The 15,913-nt window shown below is 36.1% G+C and overlaps 2 protein-coding genes across 3 annotated transcripts; both read right to left on the reverse strand.

Annotated features, from left to right (window-relative positions):
• Positions 1-3,693: 3,693 nt before the first annotated feature.
• LOC141611990 (large ribosomal subunit protein uL23-like) lies at positions 3,694-6,036 on the reverse strand. The gene is made up of 4 exons (XM_074430680.1): positions 5,870-6,036; positions 5,726-5,769; positions 4,471-4,831; positions 3,694-3,901 (listed from the first exon to the last, which is right to left on the reverse strand). Exons 2-4 carry the CDS (start codon positions 5,748-5,750, stop codon positions 3,817-3,819), a joined length of 471 nt encoding a protein of 156 aa, XP_074286781.1. The 5' UTR covers positions 5,751-5,769; positions 5,870-6,036; the 3' UTR covers positions 3,694-3,816.
• Positions 6,037-8,114: 2,078 nt separating this feature from the next.
• LOC141611992 (light-mediated development protein DET1) lies at positions 8,115-15,072 on the reverse strand. Of its 2 annotated transcripts, none has more exons than XM_074430682.1 (11): positions 14,792-15,072; positions 13,634-14,061; positions 13,265-13,493; positions 12,992-13,162; positions 12,434-12,502; positions 12,270-12,326; positions 11,807-11,887; positions 11,520-11,684; positions 11,278-11,373; positions 9,005-9,104; positions 8,115-8,415 (listed from the first exon to the last, which is right to left on the reverse strand). In XM_074430682.1, exons 1-11 carry the CDS (start codon positions 14,861-14,863, stop codon positions 8,276-8,278), a joined length of 1,608 nt encoding a protein of 535 aa, XP_074286783.1. In that variant the 5' UTR covers positions 14,864-15,072; the 3' UTR covers positions 8,115-8,275. The 2 variants fall into 2 exon arrangements, with proteins under 2 accessions (XP_074286783.1, XP_074286782.1); XM_074430681.1 differs by having other exon boundaries at positions 12,434-12,559.
• Between the last annotated feature and the right edge of the window lie 841 nt (positions 15,073-15,913).

The raw sequence follows: 15,913 nt of genomic DNA on the forward strand, positions 1-15,913 counted from the left end.
AACCGTTGTAATTACTTTTCACTAATTTTGCGCCAAATTATTAACAACGGTTAAAATGTATTACAAATTCAACCGTTGTTATTAGTTTTTATATTAACAACGGTTTTGAAAGTATGACCCGTTGTTAAAACCAATAACTGTTAACAACACAGAACCGTTGTAATTAAGTTTGGTAAAATTCGCGCCATCCATTCTACAACGTTTTTTGATGATTTTCGTGAATAAGCGTTGTTAAAGGGCCGTTGTAGTTGCCTGTATTTGTAGTAGTGATTTATTCGAAGGTTTCCTAAATGCAACTACATGCCATGAATGTAATTAGTATATACATGTTATAATGCAAGTGCAACTATCAAGCTATATGTCAAGTAAACTAATGCAATCTAATCTAACAACACATAGGCACACATCACCAAGTTACAAAATTGGAACATCCTCCTCAACATACAAAGCTCAACCTCCTCAATTATAAATAAGAGAAAAGAGAGGGAGAAAAGAGAAGAAATGTGAGCGATTATACCAAACGTCTTCTAATTCCTTAGCATATGTCTCCGATATTCCAAATGTACTCATGCATATTATTACACAAACAACAATATATACAAGACATGTTAGTGGAGTTTCCTCCCTCACACTTATTCGTTTACATATAGAAATGCAAATAAATGAAAAGCATGTTTATGGATTTTTCAAAAAAAATCAATTTTTTTTATATTTTTAGGAATAAATTCCCCCCACCCCACGCGCGCGCGCGCACACACACACACACACACACTCTTAAAATGTACATAGTACTCAATGGACCAAGTGTAGGAAGGGAATAAGAAAGGAAAAGCATATTTGTAGGTTTTAAGAAAAAATTTCAAAAAGAAAAAGAGTATAAAAGAAAGCTTGGGTTGCCTCCTAAGAAGCGCGGTTTTAAGGAAACCGCCAAACCTACAAATGGCCCCAACAACTAACCGGGATCCTACATCCTATTGGTAAGGCTACCCATCGCCTTCCCATTATCGACCGAGCTCACATCTTTGAGCTTCCTCACATTATCGAGGGTATGATCATTCTCCACCTCATTTTCAAACTCAATGGTGTAAAACATATCCTCCCTTGTGAGAGGAGGATGATCAAACTCCACACTTTTTGGCCATTCAACAACATTGGAGACTTCACTAGTCTCCTTACCCTTAACTTCATCTTTCCACCCTTCCATTTCAAACACAAATTTCTCAAAAATGGATAGGAAGACATCACAATTATCCAAATTGAAAGGGAGGGGGGTTTCAACCGGCTTACCCATGCAAGCATAATCAAACAAAGGACCATAATATTCCTCGTCAATATACATGATCTCAAGTAAATGGGCATAAGAAATGAGGTCAAGGTCGTCGGTGGGTATAAGGAACTCATCCTCCTCACCAAAATGTGCCTCAAATTTCTCAAAAAGAGGTTCAAATAAATGCACCTCACAATCCCCCTCACCATCAAAGCTTACACTCTCCTCCTGAAAATATATGACTTCCAACAAAGGGGTCAAGAGAAATGAGGTCAATGGAGTCAACGGGTTTAAGGTGTACAGCAAGAAGGGGGCATCAAATCTCTCAAGATTGGCTCCTCGATTAAATCAACCTCGCAATCCCACTTTTCTAATAAGACTTCCTCATCAAGAGGCTCATCATCTCCTTTGACCTCCAAGTCTTCAATCATGATGCTCTCTTCATCATTCTTGCTTTCACAATCTTCAAAGAGAGCATCCTCTTCATTGGTGGGTGTGGATAAGAGAGTGGTGGAAGTAGTATGTATATCCTCGAAAGGGGTACAATGCTCATCCTCAAAAAAGGGGGTGTCAACCTCAACTTGCTCAAGAGGTCTCTCCACCTCAATCTCAAGCCTCTCCTCTAAGATATCCTCACTTTCCTCGATCTACACAACACCCTCACTAACATTATCCAAAGTGCTCTCCTCACTCAACTCACCATCATTTATCTCAAATCCAAGCCCATCTTTGCTCCTAATGAGCATCATCCCTAAGGAGACTCCATCCACTTCCACTAGGTTTTCAATGCAACCATCATCATGAGAAGGGGTATGAGGCTCAATCTCCTCAAGCACAAAGTCATCAGCAACATCACCAATGCTCTCACCAACATCCACAATACCGAATGACAAAATCTTTAAACTAAAAGCACTAATAATGCATCGGTGGTCAAACACCAACCACGAAATTTTGTTTAATCAATGATTCAACGTAGTTGGACTTTCTTTTTTATCTACTTAGATATATATTTTTTTTTATGGATAATCCTAATCGCACGGGCTTTCCAACTAGTAGTTAATATAGTAGTACAATTTTTTTTATTTTAATAACATAATATTATAACTAGTTTAGACCCCGTGCAATAAATGCATGGTATATACAATTTTTTTATTTTTAATAAATTACTTATATAATAGTGTTATCTCATTAGTTGTTCATATTTCTCGTCATTGTATTTTGCTTTGAAAAAAAAAGTTGCAACTGAATGTACTGAAATGTAAACAAAATATTTCTTATACCACAAAGCTAGTGATTTCAATTTTTAATTCTCTTTTATTTTTGTCATGAAAGTAATAATAGCGATTCATAGTTTTCTTTTATACGTTGTTTGGGTCGAGTGATTCTCAAATAATATCATCGATAAAAGATTTGGTAATTTATAATTTTATATAAATTTGATTAATATTTTAATTAAGCAATTATAGTTTAGAGCTAATATAATTTGATGAAAGATTAATTTTAATAAATTAATGAAATAAAATATATTATTAGCTTTCTTATTTGGTGAATGCACCTAGTTGTAATTAGCTTCCATATTTAAGATGTTTTTTGGAGAGAAAAAAATTGGAGAACACCTATTCTTTTAGTAGATATGAGATTTGATAACTTACCCATTTTAACATGTCCGATTCATCTTAAATATAGGGTTATCAAAATAAAATTAAAATGTGAACAAAATTGAATAGTGAGCTTGGGTTATTCCCTATTGAGTCAGTTATATCGTATAGGAAGATCCTATAGGAAAGTTGTTTTTTAAAATATTTTTTCATTATACTTCCCAAAAGTGAGAAATGTAAAGAATACTACAATAACAAGTTCAACTCCGGACTTGATGAGTCCAAGACTTGAGTGCTTCAGGCTTAGAGCATGTAGAGGATCGACCCTCCTCTTAGCACTCTCTCGTCTAAGAAGTCGTCCAATTTATTGTAGAATTTCCATACAACATCCTCTTACCACTCCCTCCAAAATTAGAGGAAGTAGAATATTAACCCTTGTGCCAATTTTTCATTGATTATTTTACATGGGGAATAATTATATGTTAATTATTCTTTTGTAACAAATTTATATATAATTAAATATGTGGAGGATGAATAAGAGAATCCTCTCTATTATAAGAAAATAAATACAAGAGAATGAACAAAGTTGAAATGAAATTGGGGGATAGAGAAAATGAAGAGTCAAAACAAGATCGGGAGAAAGAAAAAATAGGAGGATCATAGCCAAGATAAAGGATTGATTTCAAGACTTCTGGCTTGGACTCGAGTTCACCTTTTAATATACAAGCCAGTATCGAGCATAGCTGGGCTCTGCTCAACTCGGTTACGCCCCTACATGGAACTAACAAAATAAGTAGAGTAAATTGTGCAAGATTCCAAGACAAGAAATTTAACAACAAAATTAGGTCTGCTACATAATATCTGAGCATTCAGAAAATTTCAAAGTTCCCAACAAAAACTGTCACAAGTGATCATACTATTTGAAGCTGAAAATTAAAGACAATACAACGCTTATATGATTCCAATCTTGTTTGCAACATCCAAAGCATCATAGTCTGGGGTCAATCGGACGTAAGCCTTCTTGGTACCATCAGGTCTGAATCACAGAAATTAATCAAAATCAGACTCCAAAAGTATTACAATACGATACTATCAAAACTATCGCCAAAGCCAATATTCAAAGCCATATGCAACCAACCAAAAAAAAAAGACGATCAGATCACTAGTTGATCCATATTATATCAATTTAATAACATTTACAGCTGAAGTATCAATTCATCTAAATTGCAGCACATCATTCAAACACAATATTGAGAATGCTCCTCATCATGAAAACTAAGAGCTCAAATGATGCCCGTTTTCTTTTAAGATCACGGAAAGGACCCTATGGACACAGCTAAAGGTACCAGAACAGACTTCATCAAAGTATTGACTCGCGGTGTCAATATCTTAGTTGTTTAGATGTCGCTGTCTAGGCTTTCTAAATGCCATCTACATAAACTCTAAATGCAATAAACTGCAGTTGCAATGATCTTTAATGGATAATCAAGCCTCAATGTTATGACTGTGAAGTAATATATGCTCTTGATACAAGTATATTCATACTAATTCAATAAGGAAAGCACACAGCAGAAATTATCAAGCATATAAACTCAAAGAATTTACCTAATCAATGTGTTGACTTTCTTGGCCTGGATGTCATACATCTTTTTGACAGCAGCCTTGATTTTCTTCTTATCAGCACGAAGGTCAACAATGAAAACCAAAGTGTTGTTGTCCTCAATTTTCTTCATTGCCGACTCAGTGGTTAATGGATACTTGAGAATTTGATAGTGGTCTAACTTGTTCCTTGGAGTAGCACTGATACGAGGATACTTGGGATTTCTGTTAGTCTTCAAGGTCTTAGGCCTGTGGAAGGTGACCTTAGTCCTGATCTTCTTATCAGCCTTTTTCAAGGTCGATGCGCCAGATTTCACAGCCTTTGCAGCTTTCAAAGCTTGGGCCTTAGGGTCTACCTTCTTCCCATCTGTGAGTGGCAGAGAAATATCAGATAAGTAACACTGGCAGTAAAATAGGGGAAAAGGATTAAATGTAATACTAGCAAGAAATTCTAATTTGAAACAGTTGTAAAGCAATCTATACACCTGATCAAGCTTGTTATCGTCTTAATGAAGACTTACCGGAGTAGCAATACCCAATGAAAATAAGATCCTAAATCAAGTCATCAGGATGGAGACTAAGACTTTAGGACTAGAACTGGAATAAAAGGGTAGCTTAAAGCAACGGAACAGTAGCACAAATTTGAACAAGTTTGATGATTCCTAAACCACCATCTCAGTAGTGTCTTCCTGATGTCAATCATTTACTGTAACATTTGTTCTCTTGTGTGGGCGGTTTACAGTAATATTATGTGAACAGAAAGTAAAGCCACATTAGTTTAGATGCAATCCCAAAAGAGTTATTTTTGTGGAATAATAAAGTTAATAAAAAATATTAAGTTCCGTAATCATAATTAGACCTAACCACTACTTGAACCAGCAGATCTCATCCTTCCATAGGCATTGTCAACCACCGCATCGACGTCCGACAGTACAGTCGTCCACGCATCGATTCTTAACGAAAAGAAACTATATTGTGAAACTACTTGAGAATCAGATGTTAGTATGCTACACTAATTAAGTGGGTAGATACGTGAAAAACATTGTTACAAAGTGTAGATTAAACTTGATGAATCTATGTTTATTACCTAAGAACCCCAGATTAGAAGAAAAGACAACATGTTTGAATGAACTCAACATAAACTCAGGCGGCTGGGGTTTCTGTTCGATTTCTTTATTATATGTATCAATACAACAATTCTACATTATTCTCTACATTCTAATACAATAAATTGTAAATCAGAAATGAATATTTCAAATACCTTTAGTTTTAGCAGGAGGGGCCATTGATGCGCAATATCCTTACCTACAAAAACAAAACCACATCCGACAAGAATAAGAATAAATAAATAAATGTGTGTATGAATTATTAGGGAAAACAAAGGGTAGAGAAGAGAGGAACTGACTCTGCAATGCAAGGAGGAGGAAGAGAGAGGGAGGGGGGGGGCTGCTGCTAAAATGAAACTAGGGTTTTAGATGTTATCAACCCCGTCTCGCTTTTATAATCACTTTCTATCATTTCCTCATCTTTCAATGTGCACCCCAAAATAACAAAAAAAATAAATAAATAAATAAATTTGTGGAGTGACCAAAAATATAAGAGGAAACACGATTTTTAATAATTTATAATTTATAAATGTAATAGGCAACAAGGAACACGTATTGGGTTTGAGCAAAAATAAAATCCGGCATAGGGTTTTTTACACTCTTTTACTATATTTATGTTAAAAATTACGATTGAGAGAAACGTTTGAGAGTGAAATGTATATTTTCTCATTTATCGGATACCGAGGTTATATACATTTAATGTAATGAACACATTTGACATATTTACTATGGACTTTGGAGAGGGTGGAAGGGTGGATCCTGAATGTGAGATTTTCAGCTTGACTTAGGGTCCGTTTGGATTGAAGGAATTGGAGAGAAGGGGAGGGGAGGGAAAGGGAGGGATTTAATTTCCTTTGTTTGGATAAAAAATATGGGAGAAAGGAAATGGAAGGGGAGAGAAATGAGAGGACTTATTTTCCCTCCTATAGAACAAATTATAATCTTTCCAAGGGTGGCAAGATTTGGAAAGAAAATATTATTTGGACTCTAATTATACCACCAACATCCTTCAATACTCCATCTATTCTTCATCTCCCTCCTTCCTCTCCTTCCATTTCCCTTCATAATTTTTGTTATCCAAACACCCACATCCCATTTGCCCTCCACTTCTCTCCCCTCCCTTCACCTCCCCTCACTCCCCCTCCCCTCCCCTTCCCTCCTAAAATTGTATCCAAACGGACCCTTAATGTTTAAAACACTCCCTTTGGAAATTTTGACATTATAATTATTTGGATTGTACTATATGCTATCAAGGGTACTACATCATTAAAAAAAACATTGTCAGTAAACTAAATTCAACATATATCCTTGACCTGTTGCATTACGATCTAGCGAACTAGTTCTTTGAATTGCTTTGATTACAGTGATTTGTGAACAAGTTTGTTAGGCTCTCGCTTGACCTAACCTGTTAAGATGTCCATTGTCCCTTATATTTGGAGATCATGTGTGAGAGAGAATTTTGAGGCTATATGCTTAAATTTATCTCCTTTAATGTTGTAGCCTTCCTTAACCATCATATACTATTGTCGGGTGATCATTTATCTTGATATCACATTCTTTTTTACTGTATTGTATCATGGATCTTAACCATACGACATTCTCTAAAAGTTTCGTATATTGCAATTAGTTCTGCATGATTTGATGATGTTGCCGTCAAAGTTTGTTTTGTTAACTTCCAGGATATGGGTGTATCGTCACATGTAAATACATATCATGTTTAAGATTTTGCCTTTTGTTGGAATGACAAGTATCCAACAGCTACATATCCAATCAACGTAACATCTTTCTTTCTAAAATAAAAATAAATCTTGGGTTCCTTGAAGGTATTTGGTCGAGGGTTATTTGCTATATACATTAATGCATCTATTGCACTAAGATATGGTACTTCTAGTCCTAGAGTATCTTCGTTTTTTTCTCGCGATCGGAATTCTTCCTTTTCAACACTGAGTGTAAACAACCAATCTACCATATTGGAGAACTAAAAGTGTGTGATTTAGCCATTCTAAGTCTTTGTATGACTCTAACAACATAGATAGAGGATGGGCTCTGAAGTGTGTACTAAGCAAACCAAATGACAATCTAAGAGTAAACTGATGCAATCTATCTTACCCAATATCTGAACTAAACCCAAACTAAACCTAAACTAAACCAACACAAGAAAAATAGTGACATGACTCCGACCTAACTGATAAAGCTATAATTCACCTTAATATGGATCAAATGACACTGATAGTGAAGACTCGGCCGACAATCGTAGAAGGAGATGCAAAAGCCGTTTTGCATCCATGATAATCAAAACCTGTAGCTAGAGGTCCGAATTTGTTCACGCCAATAAAAATGCCAAATAATAGCCTAGCCCGACAATGAGTCAAACCAATCTACTCGTCAGTACAATTGTCCCTTCCCAAAATTACAATGGTACCCCATTGATAGCTATACATATATACAAGTTTTGTAATGGAGCTTCTAGGGACGCAAGTTACAGGTATAGCCAACTACAATGCATCGATTTTCGATAAGAACAAAGCATGCTAAGCAAGCGAGTAAAATTTTGAGGTGGTTATGCCTTCAGAACAATTATACGCAGAGTAGTTCTACATTGCCTCAGTTTAGGAGGGGAAAAAGAAAATGAAAACCGCTATCTAACTACCGCTATGGTGTCATACAACACTTAAAACGCATCCTGTAAAAAGAAAGATCTATAATCATCGCCGAAAATGAATATTCACAACAGTGGACTGTAAGAACATAGTTTGTTGAATAGAAACAATAAGTGGTAGAATAGGATGGAACAAGAACGATGATATTTTCTTCGCCCGAGCATCTGAACTGCCGGCTTCTGGACCTAAACAAAAACATTGTCCGACTCGGTCATTAATGGCTAAATTGAAAAAAGTTTGAATCAATCAACAGGGAACTTCTATATTATTACCACATCCTAAGTTATATCCAAGTGTTCCAACACATTCTAATTTCTATGCAATTACTTTTGGCGTGGAGTTTTAGGAAAAATGAACGAAAAAAGGGGTATGAACCTTTTGAAAGAAGTTATTTTATGTCCTGCTAAAACAATAAAAACTCAAAAAATCGGTAAGTGAGTTGGAGCCATTTATTAAGACAAATTCTTTTTTAAGACGGGTGCATCCGTTTTAAGCTTAAGACAAGTCAAATAGTATGAATAAGAGAAAAAAGCCGGATGCATAGGGAAAAGCAAAAGATTTGTCTTAAGTGCTCAAGTGGGAGGATATTTGACCTGTTTTAATGTTAAGACAGATACCTCCGTCTTAAGGGAGACAAACTAACTGCACTTATAATTATTTTACCTGTTCACATAAAGACATACCAAAAAAGAAAACGTATATAACACATTGGAACAGCTCAAAGTATACATCCATCAGAAAGTGACAGTATATGCAAGGATTCAAAATGCTTACCTGGTTTAATCTTAAATTTAGGAACTTTGGGTTGTCTCCTTGAGATAAACTTAATGGGATGGTCTGTGGACTGTCTATGCCGATCAGTGGCGGAGATAAGCTGGAAACATGAAAAAGGAGGAAAGGTCAGGATTCAAAGGTTTCGAGAAAGGATCACATGTTTCAAGCCTGTACCACAATAATGATATGATATACTCGGTCTCAAGTCTCAACCAATAATTTACGTTTGCTATCAAATAAGTGTTATTTTTATGTAACCATGCAAGTGAGTTAAGACATCCCACACTCAATTCTCTGCTACATAAAACATGCTTAACGAGGAAGCATGGGACGGACCAAATAGAATACCTAAATAATTGCATTGGACAAAGGGGCTATATCATATTACAGCAACTTGCTCACAAGACTTGGATAAATAACTAACAAATAAAACAACTGAAGTAATCAAATAGTCATATTACATCCTCATAAACTGGGCAAGTTGTATACAGGTATTTGCTGGATCACGTCCATGTTTGACGTTTATAGTCAAAAGCTGTCCGCTTCGACCAGCATTTTTCTCACCATATACGTTACCTTGAACTTCTTAAAGATAATAGAACAAATATAGCATAGATAACTCGTACTAGAGAAATATTACAAGTTATATGTACACATGTTAGAAAGAAATCAATGGCCAAAGTTGAAAAGCGCTAAACACAAATGTCGAATGAGAATTTTTGGGAAGGAGGTAGTATTATTAATTTAAACAAAGCCTGGAGAATGAGGATATTCCCTCGTCAAAGCCACCGTAACATTACTAAATTTGCAGAGTTTCATAACAACCTCACGTGATTGACCATTCAAACAAAAACTACAGCATTAGGCAGCCCACTGTTGAACCAGGACGCATCCACAACTCTCCTTGTATGTCAATGTTATCTGACACAATTGATAAGCCTTGGCCACTTTCAACTGGCACACCATTCTGTGGGTCCTAATCTTTCTTTTTGGTTTTGAGAGTAATTGCCAAAGAAAGGCTAGTCGGCGATTAAACATGAGAAGGGGCCCAACTTGCTGATTTAAGACTGGGTCTACTCTTTCTACATAAAGTACACATGTGGGCTGTGTCATGGACTGAATTCTCTTAACACACACAAGCAAGTAGCCGTGCTTCACCTGCCAATCGTCCGTTAGTGAGGCAGGCTTCCCAACTTCCCCTCGAGCAGTGTATCAATGCTCATTAGGCATACACACTTGGTTTTCCCTCACTGATACTCGCTCATTCTTTGTTAATGAAGACGTAGGCAGAAAGTGGAGAACTCTCAAGATGTTTTGTAGAAAGCATGATTGTTTAATATAACAAATGTGCAAGCTTTGGTCTCGTAGACTTCCCACCAACTTTGAAATTTTCTAAAATACTAATGCATCACATAATGTGGAACCTAGAGGCACCATGAATACTCTAGATGAGCATTCTGCATAGCACTAGACAAGAATATTGACACACTTTTACACAACTGTAGAATATTCTTGAAATACCAAATTGCTCTAGACATTTCGAGCATGGTCTAAATGTTTCTAAAAATCTACACAATTCTAAAGTGCTCCACACAACTCTAGAATCCTCTATATATACTATATGTATCTAGAATAATCCTAGACAATTCTAAATACTTCTCAAATACTGAAAAACTCCTAAAGGCCCTTGAATCTTCTATAGTCTTCTTCAAAAGGCCAATCCGATAAACCATTACTCCGACAGCTCAGCGTCCTCATCTCAGTGAGAAGTCCATCCATAACATGCGGCTAGACTCATCTCAGTGAGAAGTCCATCCATAATATTTTTTTTTTTCTGATTTGGTGGCGGTGGTTCATCCATGCATTTTTAGATATAAGTTTTTGAAAAGAAATTTGATTTTTTAAAATTTTTAGATATCTTCTGGATAAGTGGCACTATATAATATAGCTGAACCGATTCAGGATTTCCAAGGGGTTGAGCGAACTCAAAAACCCAGAGCGAAAAGATTCAAAGCAATGGGGTAATTTTGTTGTTATCGAGCTGGATAGTCAACAACTATACTAGTTCTAGGAAAGTTTAAATCCTTTTCACATGTATCAACCGGATTCTACATTTTATACATCTTTCAAGACAATTTCAATATATGAATCGATGCAGTTTTATGGCTAATTGGAATAAACGGATTTCAACCAGAAACTCCAGGAAAGCTAAAGTCTATCTAACAAGGATAATAACGCAGCTAGACAAGTAACAGGTAAAAATGAAGAGTTACCTTCTCATCAAACCGAAAAAGCGACTGATCAAAGTAGGGTGATGGGCTTTGTGATTGGCACGTAAACGGCAATGACACCAGAGTTTTCTTCACAAACTGCAATAACTGACAACAAGTCAATAGCGCATAGTTTGAAACATTTATCGGCCACTTGGAAATATTATTATTAAACTTGTCAAATAACAGTACTACCAAAGGAACTAAAACAGGTGCTTAGCTTACAAAATCATAGAGCAACTTGCCTGAGAAAAGCTTCCCGACTTGTTTTTCATGAAGGCTAGTTGCTCCGAGGCATGCAAATTGTTTGAATGGGACGAGATGAACTTCACGTGCATCGAATTGTTTGGAGGAGTGTGAAAATGGTCTGCAAACTGCTCAAATAATAAATAGAGCTCATCCGCTGAATTCTGTGAGTGGAGGTATATGCGCATATCAGCAAAGAGCTGAAATATGTAAAAACTGAATGTATTTTCTTATTCTCCATAATATATAGATGAAATTTAAGAGTATGAACTGAAAAGGACAGCACCTGGTAAAATGCCACAAATTCTGCAGACTCCATGTCATATACAGCATAGAAAGCAGGATGGTGGTCAGTATTTCGAGACACCTGGGATAAATTTCATTTAGTAACTCATTTTTCATCATAAGTCAGCTTGCAATGGTGTAGCTCACATGGGTAACAAACGTGGCACAATATTTGTCAATAGGATAAGCGCAGTGCTCCCAAATCACCCCCTACCTATAAAGTGTCAGCTATGGCCATTTATGAAAAATTATCATGTTTTGGTTTGAAAAGAAGCGCCCAAGTGTCATGCATGTCAAAGAGTCAAATATTGGATACAAGTACGCGTGATGATATAAAGAGTGTGAGTACCATAGCGACAAAAAAAAGGAACAGGCAAAACAATGAACCGAAAAGTGAAAATCCAGGGCTCTCTTTTCTGGGAAAGGGGATTTCCTTAGAAGGTAAAATGAAAATGACGCCTTACCCCTCCGTCTACACTACCAAATTTGATCAACAAGTGATGTCTGTCCAAAAATTGAACCTGCGCAATGAAAAACCCAGTAAGGGAATATGATACTTCATGATTCTAGGTTGTGCAAGTATGAATACAGAAAACCTTGCAAAATGCACAAACAAACATAACCTCACCTTCCATATTATCAAGTCAACATAATCTTGAAAATGAAAATAGAACCTCTTCTTCAACCATTGGACCCTCTGGAAACAGAGCGAGCAGAATGGTAAAACACTTGGACAGAAACCACAGAGATGATTCTGAGATAAAATAAATCATAGTTGCAGTCTTGTAGCTCGTATATTTGAAAACTTAATGCCCTAAAACGACAATGCATTGCATGTCACCGTGACATCATTTTTGAGAAATATTATTTTTTCCGTCCCAATTATATCGTCTCCATCTAACTCTGACAGTCAAATGATGTCAATATTGACTAGTAAATATTCACGATATATAATAGGTATTCACACAACTTTATAAAACTAATAATATGAAAATTATGTGTTGAAAGATTCGACATGAGTTCATGACAAATTTTGCATCGTATCTATAGACATAATTGATGACTAATGGTAAATGGTGATGTGGGTAAAAGGGGTCCATGTAAATGAGATGGAGGTAGTCATTGACTCAACATGAAACGACTATTATGATAAGCACTAAGCAGTTCAAGAGGTATAAAAACTAACTTGTGTTTCATCCACTTCTTCATTCCATATCCCTCGATATATAAAACTAAGTAGTCGCTGCTTAATACCAGTCAGGAAAACATTCTGCGGACCAATATTATTACTGAGAATATTTTCATGGTTGTTCACGAGAGTTTGATTCAGTTTACTTTTCTCAGTGACTGCTGTACTCTGCAAAACAGAAATACAAAAAACTGTGTGACAAATTTAATTATACAAATTCCCTCAAACGAAATTCTGGAACATAAGAAACAAATAAGAAAATGAGGTTGCCTGAGCACTTGAAGTCAGGAAAAGTTCGTCGTCTTCTCGACAAAATTCTCCAATAGCCCGCACCTCAACAAGATGTCCAGATTCTCTAATTTGTAGTATGTGTATGGTCTGAAAGCGGATGGAAACTATAGCGAGTAAATCATCGTACAGATACACACCCATGTTATGGGCCAGATTAATGTAATCATAGAAAAAGGCTTTCTTGTCCAATATGATCCCATCTTCCAATCTACAATATCACATAGATAATGAACGAATGTTGTCAAGTGATACAAGAAATAGAGAAACAAAAAAAATAAACAATTCAGATTTAAATACTAACCAATAAAAGATCAAAACTATTGAAAAACCCAAGATCAAACCGCACACCTCAGTAGGTGAAAAGTTATCTTTTCTATAGATGGAACACCTTGTACAGCACCTCCGGTAGCAGGAGCATCATGAGGTTGTGCGGTAGAGGTGGCAAAGAGTCCAAATTTGTATGCCTCCATGTATAGAAAGAAATCTTTGCATATAAGTTCATTGCTTGATGCAAGTGATACACAGTAGAGTTGAGTGAAGAAACTCTCGAACTTATTTGCTCTAAGAGGGAGGTCATGAGCATCGCAGTCTTGACCGCTACAAGAAAATGATAACCATGCTGGTCTATAAACAATGAGTTCTTGAAGGTTTCTGCTAAAGCTTATCAGGTAGCGGCCATCTTCAGTGAATTTGCGGAAGCAGTGGTCCGGGCATTCGACATCATATATGGTATAACTTGGCACAAGATTTTCATAAAACTGTCTACAACGATGAATCTGAATAAATTAAAGCATGGGTTAGATTTCGAGTGGATGCAAGGTAGAAAGACAAACACGTCGAATACAAATACTCCCTCCATCCCGCTTTTATCGTCCCTCTTTCCATTTTAAGAATGGTTAAAGGAAAGAAGATAAAATGACATACCTACCCCTTGAAATAAGGAAAATGAGAAGTATGTTAATGTGATGTAAAGAGTGGAAGTAAAAAATGAAGGGTAAATATTGGAGGTTAACTCAATTTCCTTTCTAAATTTAGAAAGGAGACGATAAATTTGGGATAATTAAGGGGGGGAAAAGATGGACGATAAAAACATTAGGATTATTGGTGAGTACTCTCAATAATCTACCATAGTCTTGACAAAGTCTGAGTCTTGGAAATCTGACATAACATAAGCTATGTTACAAAACATAGAGGTTCTGGAATAAGCAGTAACAATAATTGTGTCGATAATTACATCTGTTGGCAGCTGCTTCGCTATTGAATGAACATTTTGCTTTTATACTACGATACTCGAAAGCAAAAAGATAACAACCAACACATCATCGGGCATCAAAGTATCGAAACTGGAACTCGGGGTAAACAATATTAGTGCCACAATTTACAACAAATTGGGTCAAGACTTGAAATGTGAATAATTAGTTGAGTTAGCAATATTAAGTTCCTGTTTATAACTTTATTTATCTAGAAATAAATAAAAATTAAAAAAGAGGGAAAAGACATACTTACATTAGAGGAAGGAGGAGGAGAACGAATTTGGCGTTCGAAGATCCTAGCAACAAGATTGTTGCTTTTAAACATGAGTACCGCCGGCTATACTTTGGGAAAACAATGGCAGGAATTAACCAAAGCAAGGTGTCGGTTTTGAACTTTTGATACTAGGATACAGTTGATCCACGACTCCACCACGTTGTTGTTTACTCTTTATGTCGGAGAACTGGGGGATGAAGATGAACCAACTCACTGAGGGAAAGACTGAAGAGTGGTTGGCATTAAAATGTGATAAAACTAATTTAAAACTCTTTTTTTTTTTTAAATATAAATACTCCGTCTCAAGTAGACCTCGCAAACCGGTAAACCGGATCGAGTTTGGGGCGGTTTGATGGCTTTGGGTCGGGTTACTTCATTTTAGGTCAACTATTATCGAGATATTCATTGATAATAATAATCCATTTGTAACAATAACAGTCAGGAGTTCTCATCTCTTAAACAAGTGGTCAGGGGTTTGATTCCTGACTCTTATGTATAAAAAAGTCAAACTTGGGAGGGATCCACCCATTAAATTGCTTTCAGTACTCCGAAGGAGATTGCCCCGGCTGTCGACAGGGGATACTCCTGGTCAACACAAAAAAAAAAAAAAAACAATAACACTCCGGTCAGGTTATAAAGGGTCGTGTCAAGCTCGGGTCTTGAATTTGGGTGTCGGATCGGGTTCAAATCTGGTTTTTCGGGTCGGATTAGTTTTGCCAGGTTTACTCTCAAGCCAAGATGAAAAAAAAGACAACTATTAACTTCTTTTTATATTCAAACACACAAATTAGGTAAATTCAAAGATTATATATCAGATATACAACTTGTTGTGTAATTTCTGAATTTTATAATAAAGTTTTAAAGTTTTCTTTAAAAGTAATGAGTTTTATTATAATTTGAGTTTGTTCGCTCAAACATCAAGCTAAAAAAATTGGGTGATTTCCTTACATAATGTTGTGATACAAATTAATTCCCACCATATGGTTACTTGAAAAATAATTTCCACCATATAATTAAGTTAGGCTTGGATAATCCAATGCAAAAGAATCGGAAAGAACATTATACTTGGATCTTAGTTTAAAAGGCGCGCCTAGGCGCGAG

This window comes from Silene latifolia, chromosome 11, assembly GCF_048544455.1.
Source record: "Silene latifolia isolate original U9 population chromosome 11, ASM4854445v1, whole genome shotgun sequence".
Classification (NCBI taxonomy): domain Eukaryota; kingdom Viridiplantae; phylum Streptophyta; class Magnoliopsida; order Caryophyllales; family Caryophyllaceae; genus Silene; species Silene latifolia.

Excerpts from the sequence above, each read along its gene's own strand:
- LOC141611990 (XM_074430680.1), bottom strand. The coding sequence starts at position 5,750 with ATGGCCCCTCCTGCTAAAACTAAAG. Across the intron at positions 4,832-5,725 it reads CCCTCCTGCTAAAACTAAAG|ATGGGAAGAAGGTAGACCCT; the intron begins GTATTTGAAATA and ends TGCCACTCACAG. Across the intron at positions 3,902-4,470 it reads AAAGTCAACACATTGATTAG|ACCTGATGGTACCAAGAAGG; the intron begins GTAAATTCTTTG and ends TCTGTGATTCAG.
- LOC141611992 (XM_074430681.1), bottom strand. The coding sequence starts at position 14,863 with ATGTTTAAAAGCAACAATCTTGTTGCTAGGATCTTCGAACGCCAAATT. Across the intron at positions 11,888-12,269 it reads TTGGTAGTGTAGACGGAGGG|GTGTCTCGAAATACTGACCA; the intron begins GTAAGGCGTCAT and ends AATTTATCCCAG. Across the intron at positions 11,374-11,519 it reads AGTCGGGAAGCTTTTCTCAG|TTTGTGAAGAAAACTCTGGT; the intron begins GCAAGTTGCTCT and ends CAGTTATTGCAG.